Consider the following 16,623-nt stretch of genomic DNA (forward strand, 5'->3'; position numbering starts at 1 on the left):
GTGCAATTTTGCAGTTCATGCATAATAAATGTTCACATTCCGTACATCTCAACCTGCTATTAGGGATTAGACTTTTTTGGTTTAAATAGAAAAAACTGATGACAGGGTGCAGATTCTGAATTTTTCGAAATTTGGTTTTAAGCAAAAAAGTCAGTGTCCATGATGTGCATGCCACAGCTAGCTGGCTGCTGAGTAGAAATTCATCATAACCATCATCATCAACCTGACTACACCCACTGCAGGGCAAAGGCCTTCTCATGTCTCTCCAATTAACCCTGTCCTTTGCCAGGTATGCCCACCCTATGCCGCAAACTTCCTAATCTCATCCACTCACCTGACCTTCTGCTGCCCCCTGCTACGCTTGCCTTCTCTTGGAATCCACTGCATTACCCTTAAGGACCAACGGTTATCTTGCCTTTGCATTACATGACCTGCCTAAGCCCATTTCTTCCTCTTGATTTCGACTAGGGTCATTAACCCGTGTTCGTTCCCTCACCCACTCTACCCGCTGCGTTGTCATTAACTTAAGCTGAACCCTTTTCCTTAGCCTTCATGTTTCCGCCCCGTAGGTGAGTACCGGTAAGATACAGCTGTTGTACACTTTTCTCTTGAGGGATATTGGTAAACTGCCATTCATGATCTAAGAGAACCTGCCATATGCGCTTCACGCCACTCTTAACCTTCGTTATTTCCCTCTCATGGTCCGGATCAGCTGTCACTACCTGCCCTAAGTGGACATATTCCTTTACCACCGCTAGCACCTTGCTGCCAATTTTGAACTGCTGCTGCTTCCTTGCTAGGCTGTTGAACATTACTTTGGTTTTCTGTATGTTAATTTTTAGCCTCACCATTCGGCTCTGCCTGTCTACTCATTGATCAAGATTTGCAGTTCACCTCCTGAGTGACTTAGCAGGGCAATGTCAGAGAATTGCAGATTATTTAGGTCATCATCATCAGCAGCAGCAGCCTTACTACACCAACTGCAGGGCAAAGGCCTCTCCCATGTCTCTCCAATTAACCCTATCTTTTGCCAGCTGCGTCCACCCTTTGCCTGCAAACTTCTTAATCTCATCCGCCCACCTAACCTTCTGCCGCCCCCTGCTATGCTTACTTTCTCTTGGAATCCACTCCGTTACCCTTAAGGACCAGCGGTTATCTTGCCTTCGCATTACATGCCCTGCCCAAGCCCATTTCTTTCTCTTGATTTCGACTAGGATGTCATTAACCCGTGTTTGTTCCCTCACCCACTCTGCCCGCTTCCGGTCTCTTAACGTTACACCTATCATTTTTCTTTCCATGGCTCGCTGCGTTGTCCTTAACTTAAGCTGAACTCTTTTCGTTAGCCTCCACGTTTCTGCCCCGTAGGTGAGTACCGGTAAGGTTAAGCTGTTGTACACTTTCCTCTTGAGGGAAATTGGTAAACTGCCACTCATGATCTGCGAGAATTTGCCATATGCGCTCCACCCCATTCTTATCCTTCTAGTTATCTCCCTCTCATGATCCGGATCAGCTGTCACTACCTGCCCTAAGTAGACGTATTCCGTCACAACTTCTAGGCTCTCGCTGCCAATTGTGAACTGTTGTTCCCTTGCTAGGCTGTTGGACATTACCTTGGTTTTCTGCATGTTAATTTTCATACCCATCGATCTGCTCTGCCTGTCTAACTCATTGATCATTATTTGCAGTTCACCTCCTGAGTGACTCAGCAAGGCAATGTCATCAGCAAATCGCAGATTATTTAGGTATTCTCCATTTATTCTTATTCCCAACTGTTCCCAATTCAGGCCTCGAAATACCTCCTGTAAACATGCGGTGAACAGCATTGGCGAGATCGTGTCTCCTTGCCTGACGCCCTTCCTTATTGGAATTTTATTGCTGACTTTATGGAGGACTATAGCAGCTGTGCAGTTGCTATATATATATCTTCCAGTATTTTGACATAAGGCTCTTCTACCCCCTGATTACGCAATGCTTGTATGACTGCTGAGGTTTCCACTGAGTCGAATGCTTTCTCGTAATCAATGAAAGCTATATATAGAGGTTGGTTATATTCTGCGCATTTCTCTACCACCTGATTGATAGTGTGAATATGATCTATTGTGGAATATCCTTTACGAAAGCCTGCCCGATCATTTGGTTGATTAAAGTCTAACGTTGCCCTGACTCTATTAGCGATTACCTTAGTAAATACTTTGTAGGCAACGGATAGTAAGCTGATCGGCCTGTAATTTTTCAAGTCCTTGGCGCCTCGCTTCTTATGAATTAAGATAATGTTTGCATTCTTCCAAGCTTCTGGTACAGTCGAGGTCATAAGGCATTGCGTATACAGAGTGGCTAGTTTTTCTAACACGATGTCCCCTCCATCCTTCAACAGATCTGCTGTTACCTGATCCTCCCCAGCTGCTTTTCCCCTTTTCATTGCTTCTAAGGCTTTCTTTCATAGGTATTTATTTATTTAGGTATTCTCCATTTACTCTTATCCCCAACTGTTCCTAATTCAGGCCTCGGAATACCTCCTGTAAACAGGTGGTTTATAGCATTGGCGAGAAAGTGTCCCCTTGCCTGACACTGTTCCTTATTGGGATTTTATTGCTGACTTTGTTGAGGACTATGGTAGCTGTGCAGTTGAGTAAGCTATACTTAGTTAAAGGAGAAAATTCAATAAGTATGGAAGCCTGGGCATGGCGAGATGGTGGTACCATTGTATTAAGCAGCAGAGTAGTGTGTTTTGAGGTAATGCTCTGTTCCATTACATGCCTCTGCAGAGCGGGAGGCTCAACCTCCTCACCAGACATCTGAAAAAGTAGTGGTGTTCACTGCCATCACTCGCCTATGGTAGCTATTTGGTTAAGGAGGTTTCTCAGCAGCATGTTAGGATACTGAGATACTGATGTGAAACTGAAATTATTCATGAGTCACGAAAAAATGCTATAATCTGGCTACTGTGACGGCTCAGCGGTACCTCTATTGCTGACTTCAGCACACACACCACGTGATGCACTTTCTTGCTCGACCCAATGCTACAACATAACGATAACATGACAAACCTCCTGTTGACAGCCCACTTCCACTTGTGCTTTTGTCTGACAGCTGCATCGGTTACTTTCGTTACTTTTTAAAACTGCATTAATATTTTCTTCTACAAGCACAGCTCAAAACACAACCATTTGTGTGTTACATGTAAATGAATGCACTGGGCGATAAAAGAGTTAAGAAGTGCTTTTTGACTACACAGGAGTACCATATTACGTTACTCATAAAACTGGTAATTTATACATAAGAAACAATATTTTCCACAAAAACGGGAACTTTGTTCCAACAACGAAAAGCTCTGCATTCTGAAAAAATAAAAGCACAAAAACTGAGAAGTCCGACCTCGAGATATAATGCAGAAATTTTCTGGCCCGAGCTACCAAAGGCATCCTTTGGACTAAAATTTGAATTGCAGCATTCTTTTGTCATGCTGACATATAAGACTGACTGTTTTGTCGCAGTAACTCTGGTACAAAGCAAAAGGCTGGTCTGTTTTATAAACAAGGAGCACATCAAGAACAATTTCAGTGATTGCCTTAAGTGCTTAGCACTCTTGTGATCTTTAATGCAGTTAGATGTACACAAACAACAGTCACTACACTGAGACTGCTTGCACGCAAACAATCAAGGAAGGACTGACAACTCAGGTTTAAACTCCCTTAAGAATAAAACATACACAAACGAAACAAATAACCCCATCTTTCTGCAATAAAGCTGGCGCATGCATGAAGCTCTTCCGCTACTTATATGGATCTGAACTTAGACCACCCACTTTGAAGCATGTGCCCTGGTAGTTATTCAAGCTCTGGAGTGAAAAACCCGCCATGACAGTTTTTGCCTGAGTGCGAACAATGCACTTTGCATTCATCTATCAGCAGCCCGCTCTGTGTGGCAGGCAGCGTGCAGGAGAAATGAGTGTGTGTGTCTTTGTGTATGTGTGCATGCACGTGTGGTAGTACTGCTGTCTTTGAGACCGCAACCAAGACAATGACCACAAATCGCAGCTGAATAGCAGCTACACTGAAACCTGTTAGTGACGAACTCGAACAAACCAGAGTAGAGTACCTTCTATACTGGCACCCGCGAGTAAATTAGAGCTATCAATGTAGAGTAATACCTACGACATGGGAAATTGTGGTTCATTTTCAATGTATGGCATCCGCTGCGAAGGTCATTTGTATGCCGTCACAATGCAAAACTCATTTACATTACCATTCCAATAAAATGAGTTTGGGGACTCACCCACATTCATTTTGGAACACGATTCGTAGCACAAATGCACACCACAATGTAAACTGTAAATCACACAAAACCAAACAAATACTGATCTTACTGTGCTGAAAATAAATAACCTGAGTCATACCACCACTCAGCATTGTGTCCCCGTGCTTGCCCCCAGAGCCATGTCACAGACTCCATTCATGCTATGGGCCGGTTACTAGTGTTCAGTCACGGATCATGCGCTTATTTTCCCCAGCATAAGGAACAAACTGCAACTGCCCACATATTCTTTACATTCAGTAGCCAACATTTTCATTTCGGGCTCGTCAAATGTCTAGGTTTCTGTTCGAACCAGTTTTCTAGCTCTCCTGAAAATTTTTAGAGAACCGACAAGCAGTCCAACACGAGCTTCAACACACAGTTTTTGGAGCATATAAAGTTTACACGAAAAGCTTTCATTACCATGCACGTAATACAGTTACAATGCACACTGTCAGTGTCACCATTAGCAAATGGCATTTTTTGCTACATGATAGTACAGACACCCAAAATTAAGATGGGTGAACTGCATGCTGCACAAATTATTGAATTTATCATGTAGCAAGGGTATTAAAGCTATCAATGTGCAAATTCATCAACAGGCAGAACCTGATCACTATAGGCTTAAGAAAGCAATTAGTGCTGTAATCTAGTGCACAAAATTGTAACATGCCAAAAAGATGTTAAATTTTGTTAGATAAAAAATCCGTGAGCAGACATTTTTTTCTTAATGTTTACTTGAAAGTAATTTTCAGTCTGATTTCACTCAAAATAATTCTTAGATGTGTGTATACTAGTGTCATCTGTCTTTTGAAATCAGAAACATAGAAGCTGCATGAGCATTAAGGGGCCCCTGATAACCCTGGTTGAGCACTCATTACTCCTGTGACTGTCAGGCATCGTCCTCGAAATACAGAGCTGAAAGATTTGACACAGCGCACCATGGTGTATCGTGCTACAGTCAAACCCACTTATAACAATTGTAACGGAGGCTTAGGCCAGCGCTCAGGCAGCGGTGAAACCACGGCGGCGACACAGTCTCTGGTCTGTCCAGGTCAGCAGGCTCTTGCTAAAAGCGATGGCAATGCGGCTCGGCTAATGCGCTTCTTCTCATTCGCACAATATTGAAGTGCCATGGAAATTTCATTGTTATAAAAGGTAACTGTTATAACAATGTTGTGCCGATAAAAAGAAAACACTACAAACTGAGCATTTAACGAAGGGAAAGGCCTGCAGAGGCTTGACCGTTCCAACACCCGTAAAAGCTCGTTATTACAAAATTCAGGTGACCGGAAAAATGTTCAAATTATCGAATTACTCCGAAAAGATAACAAGAACCGCTTGCACCATTGTATATTTATCTGGTTGCTTGCTTGTGAGTTGAGAAAAGTGCGACAATGATTATTTTTCACATTTTCATAAATGTGTTTTTGCATGCACTCTGTCAGGAGAATCGAAGCAAAACTGCTGAAGTGGCAAGGGCCTCCTCCCCGGCAACCTTTGCGGTGCGACGTAGTACCGCTGGAACTGCACCGCTACTGCGTCACACCCCTCACAAGCGGCAGCGTAACGTGTGAGGAGGCCTCACTGTACAGACAGCGAACAGCATATCACCAGTGCGCAGTTTCGACACACTGGAAGAACCAAAGAGAAAGAACGACGTCGAAAAAAGCACTCATGCAAATCAGCGCCTGCCTGAAACGGTGCACATCTGGGCTCAGTTAGCTGGTTGATACGGGCTTGCATGAAGTTCTAAAAAGCGAAACCAAAACTAAGCGGTTTGACTGCCTTCGAGATGCGGCCGTTAATAATAATAATAATAATTAGTTTTTGGGGAAAGGAAATGGCGCAGTATCTGTCTCATATATCTTTGGACACCTGAACCGCGCCGTAAGGGAAGGGATAAAGGAGGGAGTGAAAGAAGAAAGGAAGAAGAGGTGCCGTAGTGGAGGTCTCCGGAATAATTTCGACCACCTGGGGATCTTTAACGTGCACTGACATCGCACAGCACACGGGCGCCTTAGCGTTTTTCCTCCATAAAAACGCAGCCGCCGCGGTCGGGTTCGAACCCGGGAACTCCGGATCAGTAGCCGAGCGCCCTAACCACTGAGCCACCGCGGCGGGGCAGTTTGTCATCGTGCGTACAGATGCATGCACGTGGAGGTACAAGGATGACTGCAGCACAGAATTGAATTTGTGCTGGGCTATTCGGACGATCGCTTGTCGTGCCACTCATACCTGGATGCAGCCTCCCTTCGAGAGCCAGTTCGAATTAACCGGTGAGAGACCTGTAGCATCCGAATTAGTGAGCGTACCCCACCATATATATATATATATACATGAGTGTTGGCAAGGACAGTGTTGGTAGTGCGAATTATCCGGATTTCCAAATTAATGTAGAGTCGAATTAACGGGCTTTTACTATACACCACAATTTGCATAGGTTACTGTTCGTTGTTATGCGCACTAGTGCCAGCTGCCGTGATCACCTTGTCGGTGAGGTCATTTGTCATGACTGCACCGTCAGCGTGAAAGAATTCCACTCGACGCACCGCAACCTTCACCGTTCGCCGATTACCAAAGCGCCGTCATCACTGCACCGGTGGGAGCTTCACGTACCTCCGCGTCACTGGCATCACACCCGCTTTCCAGAAGCAATTCTTGACGGGAAATCCAAGGAGCTTGCAGCAGCGAGGGAACGGTGACAGCTGACAAGAGAAAAACCACGCTGGCAACACACGTGCACCGCACCAAATGATTGAGAGTACGCATGGCGCACGTGCAACCCAGCAGCTCGCCTGACAAAGTAACGCCTGCCCTCAGGCAAGCAGGGGCAAGTGCAATCCGCGAGGATGGGACAATGCACACACTCTCGCCTCTCTCGCTGCCAGCCGTCAAGCAGAATGCAAGAAAAAAAATAAACACATGCTAGCTTGTTTTTCGCAAACAGCTGACCCCTCAGAAATGTTAATAATGGACTGCTCCACCAAGGCGCCCTGCCTTGTCTGCTTGGTTGCAAGGGGGAATGCATCCGTCGTTTCTCCTCCCTGCGTCGCTGCGACATGCAAAGATCCTCGGTGCACCCGGTGTCTTCGAGCGCGTCACGGGTTATTTTGCTTTCTCTGCATCGCTGCGCTGGCTCAGTCCTTCAGTCGACTACACACGCACGCACTTTTGCACTATAAGCGTGGCTTGGCTGGTGCGGTTGTAGCATCTCCATGTTTTGGTTTCTTTCAGGTTGACTTTCACTGACCAGATTTAATTGTTATAACCGATAATGTGCTATGACAGCATTGCTATAAACGGTTCATTTTACCAAAGAACATATGCTAAAGCTGACGGTGCCGTGACTGGCCTTTGTTGTATCCGATATATTGTTATAACCGATATTGTCATAAGTGGGCTTGGCTGTATATGCGAAACACACAAATGGCGTGCTCCCATGCCATGCATAGCCATAAATGGACCTGGGCAAGCAACTGTTTTTTTATTCTTTGTAAAACAAAGAACAGTACAATAAAAGTGTGGCAGCAACTAGAAGACGACAAGATGTCTGCCATTCGCCCCTGAATTCAAGAGATAGACCAATAAAATGTTTAGATGCTCTACCATCACAGGAGCACCTTGGAAGCCAATAGAGAGCATGATAGGATTGGCTTCCTTGAGAGAGCGCGCTAACAGAAATTGATCCAAATATTCCCCACCCTCTGGAGCACAGCTGGCTCTCATAATGCCCTGATCTGCACACTGGGCTTGTTTATTTGAAAGGTCCAAACCTGGTCAGCGGACCTTTAACCTGCAAGTTTATGTGCACTGGTGGTTTCATATCAAGCAATCATTCTCATCAGCCTAGCAACTTGGTGCTGTTGCGTTCAAGATGATAATGATGAAGCAATGTAAAACAGGCCACAACAAGAGTGCTGCGCACTGGTTCAACTATCTCAAACAACTCGGTACATATATCCTCATCACACCTGAGCAAAAGTTTGTGTTCTTAGTGTTAATAAAAATGTACTTGTGAAGTCTGGGTGTTTCCATAAATGTACGCCAAAAATTATGCAGCCGAAGATGCTACAATTTTATCTGTGACCTTTCTCTATCCTCAACAACGTCATGCAACGCGTATTTCGTCAAATACATATACAGGAGAATATATATTTTAAAAAAATTTACAACTAGTCTAGTGGTTGAGTGCAAGAAAGCTAGCTGGCTGCTCTTTGCATGCTGGGAGCAGGAAGTTGATTTTGACAAAGTAACCAACCTAAGGGACTGCTCAGAGCATCCCTACTGCTAAACAACTTTTGTCAAGATTACTATGTGGAAGCCCAGTGAGTAGAATATGGCTCCCAGTGGGACTTAGGCAGCAGAACCGGTCCATTTATTAAAATTGCCATAACAGACAAGTGTGCATTAGAATGTGTGCAAGGCCTGACAAGGATACAGAACAACAAATTTTTTGCACTCTGTTCTAAGCTGGTTTTACCACAGCTACACCACATAAATACTGCTATGTTGCCATGTTTTTACCGTATTTACACGATTGTAAGTCGACCTATTTTTCAGAATTTGAAAATCCGAAGTGGGGGGTGGCGGGTAGACTTAAAATTGAAACCAAAACATCGCACCATAAATAAAAGCGAGATCCGGCATGCTACAGCGTAGTTGCATTTTTGCAGCGCGGCTCCGCCAGATCGCTCTTGGTGGCGGCCTTGAGCAGCTGCTATGTCAACGCACAGAACCGGCATCCCCAACCCGCACGCGGCGGCCGATGGTGGCTGTCGATAAGCAGCAAACCAGCACCAGCCCACTCCGCACACATGGCAGCAGATTGCGCCATCTGATAAGCGGCGGCAACCCAGTAACGCATTCACATTCCACTCTTAATAGGCGTCGTCTGTTTTTTTTGTTTACTTTCTGCCGTGCACTCGGCACTCAAGGGAGTGTCGATATATTTGATAGAACGGCCACTGTTCCCATCGCAGCGGCACCGCCAGTCGGAACCGCAGGGGCGCAGGGAGTGTCGGTAGCCGACAATGCTCAGCGTAGGTTTCTCTTAGGCTCTGACACATTTGGCTACTGCCAGCCGCGTTTCACAACTTTAAAGGTACACTGAGGAGAACTCTATCAAAATTTTTTTGTTAGCAATATCTGATAGTTCGGCATTTCATGGCTTTGTTGACGATTGTCCGGGAGCGAAAAATACATTTATTTCAAAGAAATTTGGATTCGAAGTTGAAAAATTTTTTCCCGCCGCTCCGATTCAAACTCGAGAACTCTTATGACGACACGGAGAACTCTTATGACGACACAGAACGGAGTGACGTGAAACGTGGCGTAAACGGAGACTCCGTGATTTCTGGTAGCTAGCGGTGCGGTCTAGCAGCTGTCGAAATGAAAGCCACCGCCGCCGCACGTTGAAGGCATCTATCGGGGGTCGCTGCCTCGCTTCGTTTACGCTCGCACCGGCGTCTTGCCAGCGTTACGATGGATCCCGTTCCCGAACCCGACGACGTAGTTCTCGCAAAAACTCTGGCCTGCATTTCAGCGACCTCAGCCCCACATAGCGTGCGATGTTTTTCAGGGAGCACGGTTAGGTTAGGCGCCGACGGATGGTTTTTCCCTTCCTTAGAGAGCAGCCGTTGCAAACTAAATATCATATGGTAAAAGAATGCAGCGCGAAAAAAAAACAAGGACAAACAGAAGTGAACAGGACAGGGCGCTGACTACCAACACATTTATTCAGAAAGATGAGCAGCTTATATAACGCAGTCCAACACCCACGTGACCAAGAAAATAGCAAACGCGTTCAACTATCTAACACAAAAAACAAACCGAAGTACACAATATCAAAGTGATACATATCTAGGTAACGCAAAGTCAGCCAAGAACCGATAAAACCCGTGCAAATTGTCACGAGTGTGTACAATGCTGACAAAGCAAAAGAAAAAGGTTTGCCCTATTAGACATGTAGAACCCCTCACACTTTGTGCTACATGTGTCATTTACGAGATTCCCTTGAAGTGTGGACGCGTGTATATTGGGCAAACCGGCAGGTGTCTCAACGAGAGATTGTTTGAACACCGCAGGAGGGTCCGTAACAAAAGCGGCGGGCACCTGGACGACCATTGCAAGTCTTGCAAAGGGTGCGAACCATGTTACACGCGCACGGTTGTCAGAGCACGGGCGCGGACAGAAATTGAAAGGGTCATCATTGAGGCAATGATGATAGCCAAAGCTGGAGACAAGTGCGTCAGCACGCCTTCAATTTTACTTACAGACAAGGAGTCCAGTTTTCTAGGCCCACTATGAACACGTCTTTTTTTAATCACGTCTGCTTTTAATTCTTGTTCTAGAGAACTTTCAACTTTTTTGACTCAGTTTGACTGTGAACGGCTGACTCAGCTTTTGCGTTGCGTTTTGTATTGTTTTGTTATGCGTTTGGCCCCGACCCTGCTTTTAGCTTCGACTTTTACTTAGTGTTCGGTGACTATATTGTTATTTTCGTTTTGCCTCGTGCTGCATTGGCGGCAAAGGTCGCTGACTGATCATTTTCCATGCGTGCACCTTACGGTTCGTCGTGGTCCTACCGGTTTTATCGGTTCTTGGCTGACTTTGCGTTACCTAGATATGTATCACTTTGATATTGTGTACTTCGTTTTGTTTTTTTGTATTAGATAGTTGAACGCGTTTGCTGTTTTCCTGGTCACGTGGGTGTTGGACTGCGTTATATAAGCCGCTCATCTTTCTCAATAAATGTGTTGGTAGTCAGCGCCCTGTCCTGTCCACTTCTGTTCGTCCTTGTTTTTTTCGCGCTGCATTCTTTTACCATGTTCACTGACCAACAAGCCCAAACAGCCGCTTTAAATATCATAACCCCAGTGCGGGGAGTCGCAAGGGGCCAGGACAAGGTCGGCGCCTTGCGTCCATCGGAGGCTGGCCGGGGCTTTGGGGCCAACGGATTGTGATTCCTTGAACGGCGCGGTTGCACGGCGCAGCAGGCGGCGTCGAGGTCTCCCACGGTTGCAAGGGCCAAGTTATTTATTTTTTTTGCCACAAAAAACAAATGGGTGCTCCAAAGCCGGCGCACGACGCTTCAACGGCTTCCGCTAGATCCAACGGGTCCACTGGATGTGGCTCTCTCGCCAACTTGCATGTACCTTCAGATATGTACTGTGAATGGATTAAAATAGCCGAGCTCGAAAAGAACAGCTCCGCCCAACTGCCGCAGCTATTGAATATAACGCGCACCTCGCCGCGGAGCCAAATCAGTCTGGCTGAGCCGGCGGCAGCTGGCGCACTCGGCGCGAAATAGATACATGCATCAATCTTCCCGCCAGTGCGGTCAGAGTGCGCCGCAGCCGCCGAACGCGTCGGCGGTCAAGCGCAGTTGGAGTATAGAGGGTCTCGCTTTGACCGACGTGACTTCGCCGTGCCTTAACAAACGCGCCTTAACAGAGCCTGCGCTTAACCGCTAACCAACGTATTCGGCGGCGGCATCCATGGGCGCCACTGAAACCCCACTCACTGAATAAATGAAAAGAAGTCCGGTGCCGAGGTTCGGAATCGAACATCGGCCTTCGGCGTTTGAGGCAGAAAAGTTACCGCTCCGTCACGACGGCTAAAGTTACAGCCGTCAATAAAGGCGCATCTAGTGAATGCACTCTTCTGATGCAGAAATCTCCGCGCTTTCGCTAGGTATATCCTAGCCTAACAGAGCTAGGCCATCAGCAATTTTTCTGAACTGCCTTGTACCTTGTCTCCCGTCCCTAATAAACGATTTCCGTTAAGTAGTTTGAAGTTGACTGGTACAGCCGGGATTGTTTCGCCGGGCAAGCGTGCGAATACACAAGTGCTGCCTTGTACGATCACCGACCATCGTGCCATCATAGCTTTTCATCGACCGTGGCGATCATCTGACAAGCCTTAACAGGCTCTTCAAAGGTTAACTAGCACTGAAGCGGCACTTGGAGTTCCTCTGCCGTTCGGCGCTTGTAAATCGAAGCGCGTCAAAAACAAAACCACGGGACACGCAAAGCTCATAGACGCGAAGCGCCATAACAAATCGACTCTCCTGGCCGCCTGTGGCACCGCCAAGCATCCGTTTTCTTTGCTTCCAACATTCAGGTTGTCTTTTGCCTGCCTTCCTTGTGTGATAAAAGTGCACTATTGGTTTTAAAACAAAACTTACTTCAATATTGATCTGCGCAACCTACCTTTGTCAGGCTCAGAGATTCGCGAAACCAAGTAGGATGGAAAATTCCTCCAAGGTGGCGCCTCTTGTCCTATGGCGTCACCACGCTTGTACTTCCGAGATTGGCCTGTGGCGGTGATACCTGTATTTTGGTTCTTGCTATTTTCTACCTCACAAGAGCTTTTTCAGTAAGAGCGGCGTTTTTGTGATCAGGAGCTGGTATTCTATCGATACAAGCCAACTTCAATTTCTCCTCAGTGTCCCTTTAATGTAGTGCTTCGTCAGTCATTTGTGCTCCAGGTCTGGTAAGCGGCTGGCACTCGGTCACAGCTAGATGGCTGCCATTGTTTACGCTGAAGAAGCGGATTGTTTGCACGCCGGGTCGCAAGTTCGACGTTCACAACGGGCGATACAGGTCTGGCAGCTGCAGTGAGGCAAAATTTTCAGCTGTTCTACGTGATGTCATGATACGGCTGTTTGCGAATTATGGGATCTCGCTGCGCGACGAAATTAGAACGGCGTGCTGTGGGACCGCAGCAGTGATCACGACGGCAGCGCTAGTGGGGACGATGGCGCAGGTGTGGACAAGTAGTCTAGTGACTAATACATCTGGCACGGTCGACTTAATTTTGCCTGTTAGAGCACAACTACAAAAAGCCAATATGAAAGAGCAAATGAAGGCAGTTCCACGGATTTGCCTTTGTAGACTTCCATGCACGTGATTTGCTCATTCTTGTTGCATAAACTTCAAGCCCTTCAAAGTGACCACCAAGTGCTTTGACTTTTTCAAACGAGTGCCAAGTTGAGTTCCTTTCATCCATTTACTGTTATTCACTTTCACATTTATGTTTCATGTCGCATTGCTCACGCTTGCAAATTTCTCGGAAGAAAGAAACCCTTAGATTCTACAACACCACTTACTCTCCTCTTGTGGCAGTAAATGGCGTTCCAAAGCAAGAAGCATTGAGTACTTGGGGCTGCCTTTTAAAGGTGCTCTGAAACGCCTTCCGAGGAGAGCACATTAACTCACTTAATCACTGCACTGTGTTGCCATGAAAACCAGAGCCACATAATACTCTTCTACACGCAGCAGACGACCCACAAAGTTGGCGAGCCCTTCCCGGCTACTTTTTCATGCTCGCACCCCTCTCCGTCCCCCGCATCTGCGTAGACAAGGTGAGAGGCAGCCATTGGTTAGATTCTTTCAGACGTCAGGCAGCTACCGTGGCCGCGGCCAATAAACCACTTAGCTCAGGCGGTCGAGAAGCTCTGCTCCCAGAGAGGGCTCGGCGAAGGAGCGCCTACCTTCCTGCGTGCAAAAAGTGACGAGAGGAGAGGGAAAGGCGCGAAGACGCTGAAATTCAAATTTTAACTACAGATAACTCAGCTTCTACAAAGTGCATTTAAAAAATCCTTGCTGGACACTATTCGTGAAGCGGCATGCTTCAATATCCTAGGCATGCCGCTTATTAAAGCCCCCTTCACAGCCCTCTTAAACCCCTGTACATCCTCCTTTATACTCTGTATAGTCCACAGTGTGCACAGTACAACGTACACTTTGCAGACATGCAAGTACATGAACTATACTGCCTTATATAATGCACGTACTTGGCATGAAGCAGCTCTCTCAACCTTTATTTGGCCTGACAAAACAACTGCAACAGGCTACTACCACGGGCAGCTGCAATTAAGGAAGTAGCAATAAGACAATAGAATCTTTACCAGCACGATTGAAGGTACTGCCACTGCAAACTACATGCAAAGAGATGAAACTGCAAGTCCAGTCCGTTCAAATTTCAGAGGAACCACATGGTGGCCCTCACAACGTGGTCACTTCACCCAGCGACGCCTTAATGATCTCGCCAAAAGCGCTGTCTGTTGTCGCCGTCGATGAGGACCCGTCCTCTGTCGTGGAGGAGGTGCCCGCCTCGGCCCCTTCTGCAGAGGACGCCAGCAGTCCATCGGTGGCACAGTCTCCACAACCCACAAACACTGGGTCTACAGGCACCAGGCCACGCGAGGCCAGTGAGGTGCTCTCACGCCCTCGCGCCACTGCACAGCTCAGGTCCGTGTAGTCCGGATGGGGAGAGCCAGGCCTGCCGTGGGCCAGTTCTGTGCCGCCATCTTCCTCCTCCTCTGTCGCATAGTCAGAGTTTTCCGAGTACGAACTGTCTTCTTCATCTTCCTCATCCTCTTCTGAGCTATAGTGACATGCAGGGAGGGCCATGCCAGCAGCTGCTGCTCCTGCCCCGTTGGCAGTGGCAGCTGGTGTTGCATTGTAGTAGATCAGCCGGCGGGGGTCGACACATGGGAAGGCACCCAGGTTACCGGCCGCCTGCTGCTTCTCAAACTCCAACCGCATGAGAGTGTGCAGGAAGTGGGCACGCACTCGCATGGGGTTGAACTCTGTGCGACCCGATGTGTTGCCACAGCCCTCCTGTGTGCAGCCGCATGGGAATGAAAGCCGGTCCACCTGTGCAATGCAAACATGCCCACTGTTGGCCCGAAAGCAAGAGAACAGTGCAAAGAAAACTAGCCACAGGTAACGTAAATTGAAATTGTCAGAGGCCGTATGCTTTTGATAGTAAATTCCACTCTTTAGCATCATTCAAGATAGCAGCCTTAAAACTCTAAACCAACAGAAAACGCCACTTTTCACAATGCATCCAAACTACGAGACCACTGTTACCGACCAGAACAATTCGTTTTATATGCACACTGAACTTTTGTTTGTACTATCAGCAACAAATCAAATGTGAACAGAAAAAGTTCGCCATATTGAGTTTTACAACACAAAAGGAACTAAGGCTATGATTTCCACGAACAGGATAAGAAATACAGGCAGCCTCAATTAACACTTCGATGCAGCGGCCTTTGTGTCATCGAAGTGATAATCAAGTGTGCCGATATTCAATTTCCTTGGACTAATACACAGGGTGTTTCATTTAAGATTTTCTGCAATTTTTAAGAATAGGCTTCTTGAGTTAGAAGAGCGCTTTTTTCGGCATAGCATTGTTAGCGGTGTAGTACATCAGAATATAGCTAATATGTGCTAAACTAGCAGGCTGGTTAACTAATATTGAATAGTTAACTTTTTTAACTTAGTGTAAGGCTCTTTAATTATTAACAGGTGTGTAGCCCACCGTAAGCAATATCCATATCAGTTTTTAGAACTTCGAAAACGATGTAACCCTCGGCACTGTGGCTCAACAAATTTTAGCTACATCGCGCCAAAACACGTGCTTTCGAGAAGCTTGGAGGCAAAGCAACCTCTCCCTCTCCCGTGCACATAACTCGTCGAAATAGTGAAAATTTGTTGGGTCACAACGCAGAGGGCAACCTTGTTTAAAAGCTGATATGGGTATTACCTACAGTAGGCTACACGCCTCTCAATAATTAGAAAGCCTAACGGTAAGTTAAAAAGCTAACTACTCAATATTTGTTAACCAACCTGCTAATTAGCGCATCTTAGCTGTAAGCTGTACTCTGATGCATTACAATGCTATGCCAAAAAAGCGCTCTTCTAACTAAAAAAAATTATCTTTTAAAATTGCAGAAAAAGATTTAGATAAAACATCCTGCACATTCTCATTTAGCTATTCCTGTTTCAGCTGCCTTGTTTGCATTTCATTTGCTGCTGATAGTATACCAGGTAACAAGCAGACATGAAGATAGTTAAACCTACTCATACCAGGCCCAGATATCTAAAATTACCAGTGACACTGAATAGAAATATCCCCTTGCACATTCAAAATCACTACAGATGTGCTGCATACCTCAGTCAAATTCTCAAACATCACTACAGATGTGCTGCATACCTCAGTCAAATTCTCAATCTACATGACATGCATCAATATGTACCAGAGCAGCCCTGCGCCATGCCTCCCTAGCCTCTTAACCGTTTTGGACGAGCTGCGCTCATCTTTGCCAAGCCGTCCCCAAACCGTTTTGGATGACTGTAACTCATCCTCGCTGAATAGGTTCTTCCCTTCAACATTTCGCACGAGCAACGCTCGTGTGTCGCTTAGATGGCATTTTGCTCAACAGATGGCAGCACTGACCTGTTAATTTCGTTTTCTTCTACCACATAAACGTTTTTTTCGTATGGCAACCTGGGTTTTAAAAATGGCATCCGGCGG

At 46.4% G+C, this 16,623-nt stretch overlaps 2 protein-coding genes across 4 annotated transcripts in view; both read right to left on the reverse strand.

Moving 5' to 3' along the window:
* Window positions 1-1,202: 1,202 nt before the first annotated feature.
* LOC144115943 (uncharacterized) overlaps window positions 1,203-16,623 on the reverse strand; it is a 457,564-nt gene continuing 442,143 nt past the window's right edge. The window contains exon 4 of the mRNA XM_077650576.1: window positions 1,203-1,796. The gene's annotated coding sequence lies outside the window, so the exon portion shown is untranslated. The remainder of the gene's footprint in view (window positions 1,797-16,623) is intronic.
* Axud1 (AXIN1 up-regulated 1) overlaps window positions 14,093-16,623 on the reverse strand; it is a 77,603-nt gene continuing 75,072 nt past the window's right edge. For all 3 annotated transcript variants that reach the window (XM_077650566.1, XM_077650564.1, XM_077650565.1), the window contains exon 5: window positions 14,093-14,957. In XM_077650566.1, the coding sequence (XP_077506692.1) occupies window positions 14,304-14,957 (654 nt within the window). In that variant the 3' untranslated portion in view covers window positions 14,093-14,303. The remainder of the gene's footprint in view (window positions 14,958-16,623) is intronic.

The sequence above is a fragment of the Amblyomma americanum genome, chromosome 1 (assembly GCF_052857255.1).
Source record: "Amblyomma americanum isolate KBUSLIRL-KWMA chromosome 1, ASM5285725v1, whole genome shotgun sequence".
NCBI lineage: Eukaryota > Metazoa > Arthropoda > Arachnida > Ixodida > Ixodidae > Amblyomma > Amblyomma americanum.